The sequence below is a fragment of the Scyliorhinus torazame genome, chromosome 19, assembly GCF_047496885.1.
Source record: "Scyliorhinus torazame isolate Kashiwa2021f chromosome 19, sScyTor2.1, whole genome shotgun sequence".
NCBI classification, from domain to species: Eukaryota; Metazoa; Chordata; class Chondrichthyes; order Carcharhiniformes; family Scyliorhinidae; genus Scyliorhinus; species Scyliorhinus torazame.
The window spans coordinates 27,689,243-27,700,962 of NC_092725.1; the positions used below are offsets into that span (position 1 = coordinate 27,689,243).

Sequence of the window (11,720 nt, forward strand, 5' to 3'; positions counted from 1 at the left end):
GCGCACTTTCCGAGGGTCAGTACTGAGGGAGCATGACACTGTTGGAGGGTCAGTACTGAGGGAGCGCCGCACTGTCAGACGGTCAGTGCTGAGGGAGCGGCGCACTTTCCGAGGGTCAGTACTGAGGGAGACCGCACTGTCGGAGGGTCAGTGCTGAGGGAGCGGCGCACTGTCGGAGGGTCAGTGCTGAGGGAGCGGCGCACTGTCGGAGGGTCAGTGCTGAGGGAGCGCCGCAGTGTCGGAGGGTTGGTGCTGAGGGAGCGGTGCACTGTCGGAGGATCAGTACTGAGGGAGCGTCGCACTGTCGGAGGGTCAGTACAGAGGGAGCACCGCACATTCGGAGGGTCAGTGCAGAGGGAGCACCGCACTGTCGGAGGGTCAGCGCTGAGGGAACGCCGCACTGTGGGAGGATCAGTACTGAGGGAGTGCCGCACTGTTGGAGGGTAAGTACTGAGGGAACGTCACACTGTGGAGTATCAGTACTGAGGGAGCTCCGCACTGCCGAGGGTCGGTGCTGAGGGAGCACCGCACTGTCAGATGGTCAGTACTGAGCGACCGCCGCACTGTCGGAGGGTCAGTGCTGAGGGAGCGCCGCACTGTGGGAGGGTCAGTACTGAGGGAGTGCCGCACTGTCGGAGGGTCAGTACTGAGGGAGCGCCACACTGTCAGTGGATCAATGCTAAGGGAGCGTCACACTGTCGAGGGTCAGAATTGAGGGAGCGCTGCACTGCCGGAGGGTCAGTACTGAGGGAGCACCACACTGTCGTAGGGTCAATGCTGAGGGAGCGTTGCACTGTCAGAGGGTCAGTACTGGGGGAGCGCTACACTGTCGGAAGGTTAGTGCTGAGGGAGCGTCGCACTGTCGGAGGGTCAGTGCTGAGGGTGCACCGCACTGTCGGAGGGTCAGTGCTGAGGGAGCGCCGCACTGTCGGAGGGTCAGTACTGAGGGAGCGCCGCACTGTCGGAGGGTCAGTACTGATGGAGCGCCGCACTGTCGGAGGGTCAGTACTGATGGAGCGCCGCACTGTCGGAGGGTCAGGGCTGAGGGAGCGCCGCACAGTCGGAGGGTCAGTACTGAGGGAGCACCGCACTGTCGGTGGATCAGCGCTGAGGGAGCGCCGCACTGTCGGAGGGTCAGTGCTGAGGGAGTGACGCACTGTCGGACGGTCAGTGCTGAGGGGGCGTTGCCCTGTCGGAGAGTCAGTACTGAGGGAACGTCGCATTGTCGGAGGGTCAGTGCTGAGGGAGCGCCGCACTGTCGGAGGGTCAGTGCTGAGGGAGCGCCGCACTGTTGGAAGGTCAGTGCTGAGGGGGCGCTGCCCTGTTGGAGGGTCAGTGCTGAGGGAGCACCGCGCTGACGGAGGGTCAGTACTGAAGGAGCACCGCACTGTCGCAGGGTCAGTGCTCAGGGAGTGTCGGAGGGTCAGCGCTGAGGGAGCGCCGCACTGTCGGAGGGTCAGTACTGAGGGAGCACCGCACTGTCGGATGGTCAGTGCTGAGGGAGTGCCGCACTGTTGGAGGGTCAGTGCTGAGGGAGCGCCGCACTGTCGGAGGGTCAGTGCTGGGAGTGCCGCACTGTCGGAGGGTCACTGCTGAGGGAGTGCCGCACTGTTGGAGGGTCAGTGCTGAGGGAGCGCCGCACTGTCGGAGGGTCAGTGCTGGGAGTGCCGCACTGTCGGAGGGTCAGTGCTGAGGGAGCGCCGCACTGTCAGAGGGTCAGTGCTGAGGGAGAGCCGTACTGTCGGAAGGTGAGTGCTGAGAGAGTGCCGCACTGTCGGAGTGCCTTTGCTGAGGGAGCTCTGCAAGGGTCTTCCAACATCACAAGGAACATTTAACCCATGAATAAAAATGTTGAGGTTTAAATAAAGCCAGTCACTGATTCAGTGAGACCTTCAGCTCATTGACCGTAAGACAGAGGAGCAGAATTAGGCCACTCGGCCCATCGAGTCTGCTCCGCCATTCACTCATGGCTGATATTTTCTCATCCCCGTTTTCCTGCCTTCTCCCCATAACCCCTGATCACCTTATTAATCAAGAACCTATCTATCTCTGTCTTAAAGACACTCAGTGATTTGGCCTCCACAGCCTTCTGCGGCAAAGAGTTCCACAGATTCACCACCCTCTGGCTGAAGAAATTCCTCCTCATCTCTGTTTTAAAGAATCGTCCCTTTAGTCTGAGATGGTGTCCTCTGGTTCTACGTTTTCCTACAAGTAGAAACATCTTCACGTCCACTCTATCCAGGCCTCGCAGTATCTTGTACGTTTCAATAAGATCCCCTCTCATCCTTCTAAACTCCCAACGAGTACAGACCCAGAGTCCTCAACCGTTCCTCATACGACAAACTCTTCATTCCAGGGATCATTCTTGTGAACCTCCCCTGGACTCTTTCCAAGGCCTTAGGTACGGGGCCCAAAACTGCTCACAATACTCCAAATGGGGTCTGACCAGAGCCTTATATAGCCTCAGAAGTACATCCCTGGTCTTGTATTCTAGCCCTCTCGACATGAATGCTAACATTGCATTTGCCGCCTTAACTGCCGACTGAACCTGCACGTTAACCTGAAGAGAATCGTGAACAAGGACTCCCAAGTCCCTTTGTGCTTCTGATTTCTGAAGCATTTCCCCATTTGGAAAATAGTCTGTGTCGAGATTCCTCCTTCCAAAGTGCAGAACCTCACACTTTTCCACATTGTATTCCATCTGCCACTTCATTGCCCACTCTCCTAGCCTGTCCAAGTCCTTCTGCAGCCCCCCGCTTCCTCAATACTACCTGTCCCTCTACAGATCTTTGTATCATCTGCAAACTTAGCAACAGTGCCTTCACTTCCTTCTTCCAGATCGTTTATGTATATTGTGAAAAGTTGTGTCCCAGCACAGACCCCTGAGGCACACCACTAGTCACCGGCTGCCAGCCTGAAAAATACCCCTTTATCCCCACTCTCTGCCAGTCAGCCAATCCTCTATCCATGCCACGATCTTACCGTTAACACCATCGGCTCTTAACTTATTTAACAGTCTCCTATGCGGCACCTTGTCAAAGGCCTTCTGGAAATCTAGATAAATCACGTCCACTGGTTCTCCTTTGTCTAACTTTCTTGTTACCTCCTCAAAGAATTCGAACAGATTTGTCAGACACGACCTCCCCTTGACAAAGCCGTGCTGACTCAGTCCTATTTTACGATGCACTTCCAAGTACTCCGCGATCTCATCTTTAATAACAAATTCTAAAATCTGACCAATGACCAAAGTCAGGCTAACCGGCCTATAATTTCCCGTCTTCTGCCTCCCTCCCTTAAACAGGGGTGTTACATTAGCCACTTTCCAGTCTTCTGGGACCCTTCCTGCCTCCAGTGATTCCTGAAAGACCACCACCAATGGTTCCACAATTTCCTCAGCTATCTCTTTTAGAACCCTGGGGTGTAGTCCATCCGGTCCAGGTGACTTATCCACCTTCAGACCTTTCAGTTTCCCCAGAACCCCCTCCTCAGTAATGGTCACTGCACTCACCTCTGCCCCCTGGTTCTCCTGGAGCTCTGGCATCCCACTAGTGTCTTCCACCATGAAGACTGATGTAAAGTAACTATTCAGTTCCTCTGCCATTTCTTTGATCCTATTATTCCTTCTCCAGCCACATTTTCTAATGGTCCAATGTCTATTTTTGCCTCTCTCTTACCTTTTATATATTGGAAAAATCTCTTCCTATCTCCCTTTATATTACTGGCTAGCTTGCACTCCTACTTCATCTTCTCCCCCCTTATTGATTTTTTAGTTGTTCTCTACTCGCTTTTAAAGGCTTCCCAATCCTCTGGTTTCCCACTAACTTCGCCACTTTGTATGCTTTTCCTTTAGCCTTAAGCTGTCCTTGACATCCCTCATCAGCCATGGATGCCTTGTCCTCCCCTTAGCATGTTTCCTCCTCCTTGGGATGAATTTCTGTTGTGCCTCCCTAATAACCCCCAAAAACTCCTGCCATTGCTGTTCCACTGTCTTCCCTGCTCGGCTCCTTCTCCAATAAACTCTGGCCAGCTCCTCCCTCATGTCTTTGTAATTACCCTTATTTAATTGTCATACTGTTACATCTGATTACAGCTTCTCCCTCTCAAACTGCAGGGTAAATTCTATCATATTGTGGTCACTGCTCCCTAAAGGTTCCTTCACCTTAAGATCCAATTCAAGAGCGGACTATACGGTCAATGGAAGAGTCCTGGGGAAAATTGATGTACAGAGAGATCTGGGAGTTCAGGTCCATTATACCCTGAAGATGGCAACGCAGGTCGATAGAGTGGTCAAGAAGGCATACAGCATGCTTGTCTTCATCGGACGGGGTATTGAGTACAAGAGTCGGCAGGTCATGTTACAGTTGTATAGGACTTTGGTTAGGCCACATTTGGAATACTGCGTGCAGTTCTGGTCGCCACATTACCAGAAGGATGTGGATGCTTTCGGGAGGGTGCAGAGGAGGTTCACCAGGATGTTGCCTGGTATGGAGGGTGCTAGCTATGAAGAAAGGTTGAGTAGATTAGGATTGTTTTCGTTGGAAAGACGGAGGTTGAGGGGGGACCTGATTGAGGTCTACAAAATTGAGAGGTATGGACAGGGTGGATAGCAACAAGCTTTTTCCAAGAGTGGGGGTGTCAATTACAAGGGGTCACGATTTCAAGGTGAGAGGGGGAAAGTTTAAGGGAGATGTGCGTGGAAAGTTTCTTACGCAGAGGGTGGTGGGTGCCTGGAACGCATTGCCAGCAGAGGTGGTAGAGGTGGGCACGACGGCATCATTTAAGATGCATCTAGACAGATATATGAACGGGCGGGGAACAGAGGGAAGTAGATCCTTGGAAAATAGGTGACAGGTTTAGATAAAGGATCTGGATCGGTGCAGGCGGGGAGGGCCGAAGGGCCTGTTCCTGTGCTGTAATTTTCTTTGCTCTTAAGTTCCCTAATCAAGTCTGCCTCATTACACATTACCAAATCCAGAATTGCCTGTTCCCTAGTCGGCTCTGTCACAAGCTGCTCCAGACATTCCACAAATTCCATTTCTTGGAATCCACTACCAACCTGATTTTCCCAGTCCACCTGCATATTGGAGTCCCCCATGATTATTGTAACATTGCCTTTTTTACATGCCTTTTCTATCTCCTGATTTATTTTCTGCCCCACATCCTGACGACTGTTCGGGGGCCTGTACATAACTCCCATCAGGGTCTTTTTCCCTTTGCGATTCCTCAACTCTACCCACGGAGATTCTCTGCCTTCTGATCCTATATCACTCCTTGCTATCGATTTAACTTCATTCCTTACTAACAATGCAACCTCGCCCCCTTTGCCCATCTGCCTGTCCTTTCGATAGGACACATATCCTTGGATAATTAGATCCCAGCCCTGATCCCCTTGCAGCCACGTCTCTGTGATGCCCACAGCATTGTACCGGCCAATTTCAATGTGCGCAACAAGCTCATTTACCTTGTTCCGTATACTGCGCGCATTTAGGTACAACACCCTCAATCCTGCATTGGCCACCTCCCTTTTCACACTCTCCTCAGTCACTGTACCCTGTACTGTGGCCCTTTTTGATTTTTGACCATGGTTTCTCTGCCTTACACTTTCCCCCGAACTGCTTTTCTGGTCCCGTTTTACTTCCCCTCCCACTTCCTACATTGGATCCCATCCCCCTGCCACATTAGTTTAAACTCTCCCCAACAGCTCTAGCAAACCCCAGCCCCCCGCCCCAGGACATCGGTTCCAGTCCTGCCCAGGTGCAGACCGTCCGGTTTGTACTGGTCCCATCTCCCCCAGAACCGGTTCCAATGCCCCAGGAATGTGAATCCCTCCCCCTTGCACCATCTCTCGAGCCACACATTCATTTTATCTATCCTGACATTCCTATTCTGGCTAGCTCGTGGCACTGGTAGCAATCCTGAGATTACTACCTTTGAGGTCCTACTTTTTAGTTTAACTCCTAACTCCCTGAATTCAGCTTGTAGGACCTCATCCCGTTTTTTACCTATATCGTTGGTGCCTACGTGCACCACGACAGGTGGCAGTTCACCGCCCCCCCCAGAATGTCCTGCAGCCGCTCCGAGACATCCTTGACCAGGGAGGCAACATACCATTCTGGAGTCTCGCCTTACGATCGAATCCCCTATCACGATAGCCCTGCCATTCTTCCTGCCCTCCTGCGCAGCAGAGCCAGCCACGGTGCCATGAACCTGGCTGCTGCCTTCCCCTGGTGAGCCATCCCCCTCAGCAGTGACCAACTTTGTACAAATTGCCTGCGGTGTAACCCATGGTAATCACTTGGGAAATATTCCAACAGCTTTGATATTGAATAAATGCCATTTTTCCGCTCTCTCCTTTATTCCGTGGTTTCCCAACCAACCGCTTCCTGTTCTCCTGAACCTCTCCTCTCCCCTACCACTGTCTCTCCCTCCTACCCTCTCTTCATCCTCCTCTCCCTCCCATCCCTCTCTACCCCACCCACTCCCTACCTCCCCACCTCCCTCGCCTCCCTCCCTGTCCTTCCCTCCCTCCCTCCACCTCCCTCCCCCCTCCCTCCACCTCCCTCCCTCCCTCCCTCCACCCCTCCCCCTCCCTCCCTCCCTCCCCCTCCCTCCCTCCCTCCACCCCTCCCTCCCTCCCTCCCTCCCTCCCTCCCTCCACCCCTCCCTCCACCCCTCCCTCCCTCCCTCCACCCCTCCCTCCCTCCCTCCACCCCTCCCTCCCTCTACCCCTCCCTCCCTCCACCCCTCCCTCCCTCCACCCCTCCCTCCCTCCACCCCTCCCTCCCTCCACCCCTCCCTCCCTCCACCCCTCCCCCCTCCACCCCTCCACCCCTCCCTCCCTCCACCCCTCCCCCCTCCCTCCCCCCCTCCCTCCCTCCACCCCTCCCTCCCTCCACCCCTCCCTCCCTCCACCCCTCCCTCCCTCCTGCCCTCCGCCTTCCCCCAACTCCCTCGCCGTCCCTCCCTCGCCGTCCCTCGCCTCCCCGTCCCTCCCTCGCCTCCCTCCCTGTTCCTCCCTCCCCATCCCTCCCTCGCCTCCCTCCCTGTTCCTCCCTCCCCGTCCCTCCCTCGCCTCCCTTCCTGTCCCTCCCTCGCCTCCCTCCCCATCCCTCCCTCGCCTCCCTCCCTGTTCCTCCCTCCCCGTCCCTCCCTCGCCTCCCTTCCTGTCCCTCCCTCGCCTCCCTTCCCGTCCCTCCCTGCCGTCCCTTCCTCACCTCCCTTCCCGTCCCTCCCTCGCCTCCCTTCCCGTCCCTCCCTCGCCTCCCTTCCCGTCCCTCCCTCGCCTCCCTCCCTTGCCTTCCCCCTACCCCTCACCCTACCCCTCCCCCTCCCTCCCCCTCCCCCCTCCCTCCCCCCTCCCTCTCCCCCTCCCTCCCCCTCCCTCCCCCTCCCCCTCCCCCTCCCTCCCCCTCTCCCCCCTCTCTCCCCCTCCCTCTCTCCCCCTCCCTCTCTTCCCCCCTCTCTTCCCCTCTCCCTCTCTCTCCCCCCCTCCTCACCCTCTCTCTCCCCCCCTCCTCACCCTCTCTCTCGCCCCCTCTCCCCTCTCTGCAGTCTGCTGTTTGGGATTATCACTTGCGTCACCGGGTTCCTGGGTGTGGGAGCCGGGGTGGAGATCAGCAAGAGGTATCGCAAAGTGAACCCGCGAGCCGACCCCCTGGTGTGTGCCTTTGGCCTGCTTGGCTCAGCGCCCTTCCTCTACCTCGCCGTGGCAACCGCTGAGGCCAGCACCATAGCAACCTACGTAAGTAGCACATGTCGAGGCCAAAAGATAGGGGAGAGACCGTGAAAAAGTCTCCCAGGCGAAAACATATGCTCGAAAGGGCTGAATGGGCCTTTCCCTGTTCCCGTGTAACAGGCTCGAGAGGGGCTGAATGGGCCTTCCCCTGTACCTGTGTAACAGGCTCGAGAGGGGCTGAATGGGCCTTCCCCTGTACCTGTGTAACAGGCTCGAGAGGGGCTGAATGGGCCTCCTCCTGTTCCTGTGTAACAGGCTCGAGAAGGGGCTGAATGGGCCTCCTCCTGTTCCTGTGTAACAGGCTCGAGAGGGGCTGAATGGGCCTCCTCCTGTTCCTGTGTAACAGGCTGAATGGGCCTCCTCCTGTTCCTGTGTGACAGGCTCAAGAAGGGGCTGAATGGGCCTCCACCTGTTCCTGTGTAACAGGCTCGAGAAGGGGCTGAATGGGCCTCCTCCTGTTCCTGTGTAACAGGCTCGAGAGGGGCTGAATGGGCCTCCTCCTGTTCCTGTGTAACAGGCTCGAGAAGGGGCTGAATGGGCCTCCTCCTGTTCCTGTGTAACAGGCTCGAGAGGGGCTGAATGGGCCTCCTCCTGTTCCTGTGTAACAGGCTCGAGAGGGGCTGAATGGGCCTCCTCCTGTTTTGTGTGACAGGCTCAAGAAGGGGCTGAATGGGCCTCCACCTGTTCCTGTGTAACAGGCTCGAGAGGGGCTGAATGGGCCTCCTCCTGTTCCAGTGTAACAGGCTCGAGAGGGGCTGAATGGGCCTCCTCCTGTTCCTGTGTAACAGGCTCGAGAGGGGCTGAATGGGCCTCCTCCTGTTCCTGTGTAACAGGCTCGAGAGGGGCTGAATGGGCCTCCTCCTGTTCCTGTGTAACAGGCTCGAGAGGGGCTGAATGGGCCTCCTCCTGTTCCTGTGTGACAGGCTCAAGAAGGGGCTGAATAGACCTCCTCCTGTTCCTGTGTAACAGGCTCGAGAGGGGCTGAATTGACCGTCCGTGTGTGTGTATGTGCGCGCGCTGACCCTTGCTGTGTGCGCGCGCTGACCCTTGCTGTGTGCGCGCGCTGACCCTTGCTGTGTGCGCGCGCTGACCCTTGCTGTGTGCGCGCGCTGACCCTTGCTGTGTGCGCGCGCTGACCCTTGCTGTGTGCGCGCGCTGACCCTTGCTGTGTGCGCGCGCTGACCCTTGCTGTGTGCGCGCGCTGACCCTTGCTGTGTGCGCGCGCTGACCCTTGCTGTGTGCGCGCGCTGACCCTTGCTGTGTGCGCGCGCTGACCCTTGCTGTGTGCGCGCGCTGACCCTTGCTGTGTGCGCGCGCTGACCCTTGCTGTGTGCGCGCGCTGACCCTTGCTGTGTGCGCGCGCTGACCCTTGCTGTGTGCGCGCGCTGACCCTTGCTGTGTGCGCGCGCTGGCCCTTGCTGTGTGCGCGCGCTGGCCCTTGCTGTGTGCGCGCGCTGGCCCTTGCTGTGTGCGCGCGCTGGCCCTTGCTGTGTGCGCGCGCTGACCCTTGCTGTGTGCGCGCGCTGACCCTTGCTGTGTGCGCGCGCTGACCCTTGCTGTGTGCGCGCGCTGACCCTTGCTGTGTGAGCGCGCTGACCCTTGCTGTGTGCGCGCGCTGACCCTTGCTGTGTGCGCGCGCTGACCCTTGCTGTGTGCGCGCGCTGACCCTTGCTGTGTGCGCGCGCTGACCCTTGCTGTGTGCGCGCGCTGACCCTTGCTGTGTGCGCGCGCTGACCCTTGCTGTGTGCGCGCGCTGACCCTTGCTGTGTGCGCGCGCTGACCCTTGCTGTGTGCGCGCGCTGACCCTTGCTGTGTGCGCGCGCTGACCCTTGCTGTGTGCGCGCGCTGACCCTTGCTGTGTGCGCGCGCTGACCCTTGCTGTGTGCGCGCGCTGACCCTTGCTGTGTGCGCGCGCTGACCCTTGCTGTGTGCGCGCGCTGACCCTTGCTGTGTGCACGCGCTGACCCTTGCTGTGCGCGCGCGCTGACCCTTGCTGTGCGCGCGCGCTGACCCTTGCTGTGCGCGCGCGCTGACCCTTGCTGTGCGCGCGCGCTGACCCTTGCTGTGCGCGCGCGCTGACCCTTGCTGTGCGCGCGCGCTGACCATCGCTGTGCGCGCGCGCTGACCCTTGCTGTGTGTTTGCGCTGACCCTCCCTGTGTGTGTGTTTGCGCTGACCCTCCCTGTGTGTGTGTATTTGCGCTGACCCTCACTGTGTGTGTGTTTGCGCTGACCCTCCCTGTGTGTGTGTGTTTGCGCTGACCCTCCCTGTGTGTGTGTGTTTGCGCTGACACTCCCTGTGTGTGTGTGTGTGTGTGTGTGTGCGCTGACCCTCCCTGTGTGTGTGTGTGTGTGTGTGTGCGCGCGCTGACCCTCCCTGTGTGTGTGTGTGTCTGCGCTGACCCTCCCGGTGTGTGTGTGTGTGTGCGCTGACCCTCCCTGTGTGTGTGTGTGTGTGTGTGTGTGTGTGTGCGCGCGCTGACCCTCCCTGTGTGTGTGTGGGTGTGCGCTGACCCTCCCTGTGTGTGAGTGTGTGCGCTGACCTTCCCTGTGTGTGTGTGTGTGTGCGCTGACCCTCCCTGTGTGTGCGCTGACCCTCCCTGTGTGTGTGTGCGCGCTGACCCTCCCTGTGTGTGTGTGGGTGTGCGCTGACCCTCCCTGTGTGTGTGTGTGTGCGCTGACCTTCCCTGTGTGTGTGTGTGTGTGCGCTGACCCTCCCTGTGTGTGCGCTGACCCTCCCTGTGTGTGTGCGCTGACCCTCCCTGTGTGTGTGTGTGCGCGCTGACCCTCCCTGTGTGTGTGTGTGTGCGCGCTGACCCTCCCTGTGTGTGTGTGTGTGCGCGCTGACCCTCCCTGTGTGTGTGCGCGCGCTGACCCTCCCGGTGTGTGTGTGTGTGTGCGCGCTGACCCTCCCTGTGTGTGTGTGCGCGCTGACCCTCCCTGTGTGTGTGTGTGCGCGCGTTGACCCTCCCTGTGTGTGTGTGTGTGTGTGTGTGTGTACGCGCTGACCCTCCGTGTGTGTGTGTGCGCGCTGTCCCTCCCTGTGTGTGTGCGCGCGCGCTGACCCTCCATGTGTGTGTGTGTGTGTGCGCGCGCTGACCCTCCCTGTGTGTGTGTGTGTGTGTGTATACGCGCTGACCCTCCGTGTGTGTGTGTGCGCGCTGACCCTCCCTGTGTGTGTGTTTGCGCTGACCCTCCCTGTGTGTGTGTGCGCGCGCTGTCCCTCCCGGTGTGTGTGTGCGCGCTGACCCTCCCTGTGTGTGTGCGCGCGCTGACCCTCCCTGTGTGCGCGCGCGCGCTGACCCTCCCGGTGTGTGTGTGTGTGTGTGCGCGCTGACCCTCCCTGTGTGTGCGTGTGCGCGCTGACCCTCCCTGTGTGTGCGCGCGCGCTGACCCTCCCGGTGTGTGTGTGTGTGTGTGCGCGCTGACCCTCCCTGTGTGTGTGTGTGCGCGCGCTGACCCTCCCTGTGTGTGTGTGTGCGCGCTGACCCTCCCTGTGTGTGCGCGCGCGCTGACCCTCCCGGTGTGTGTGTGTGTGTGTGCGCGCTGACCCTCCCTGTGTGTCTGTGTGTGTGTGCGCGCTGACCCTCCCTGTGTGTGTGTGTGCACGCTGACCCTGTGTGTGTGTCTGTGCGCTGACCCTCCCTGTGTGTGTGCGCGCGCTGACCCTCCCTGTGTGTGCGCGCGCTGACGCTCCCTGTGTGTGCGCGCGCTGACCCTCCCTGTGTGTGCGCGCGCTGACCCTCCCTGTGTGTACGTGCGCTGACCCTGTGTGTGTGTGTGTGTGTGCGCTGACCCTCCCTGTTTGTGCACGCGCTGACCCTCCCTGTGTGTGCGTGCGCTGACCCTCCCTGTGTGCGCTGACCCTCCCTGTGTGTGTGCGTGCGCTGACCCTCCCTGTGTGTGCGTGCGCTGACCCTCCCTGTGTGTGTGCGCGCTGACCCTCCCTGTGTGTGTGTGGGTGCGCGCTGACCCTTCCTGTGTGTG

The 11,720-nt window shown here is 58.8% G+C and overlaps 1 protein-coding gene across 1 annotated transcript in view; it reads left to right on the plus strand.

Moving 5' to 3' along the window:
* The window catches only part of spns1 (SPNS lysolipid transporter 1, lysophospholipid), a 176,255-nt gene that overhangs the window by 92,067 nt on the left and 72,468 nt on the right, over positions 1–11,720 (plus strand). Inside the window, exon 8 of the mRNA XM_072484166.1 lies at positions 7,552–7,741. Within this exon, the coding sequence (XP_072340267.1) occupies positions 7,552–7,741 (190 nt within the window). The remainder of the gene's footprint in view (positions 1–7,551; positions 7,742–11,720) is intronic.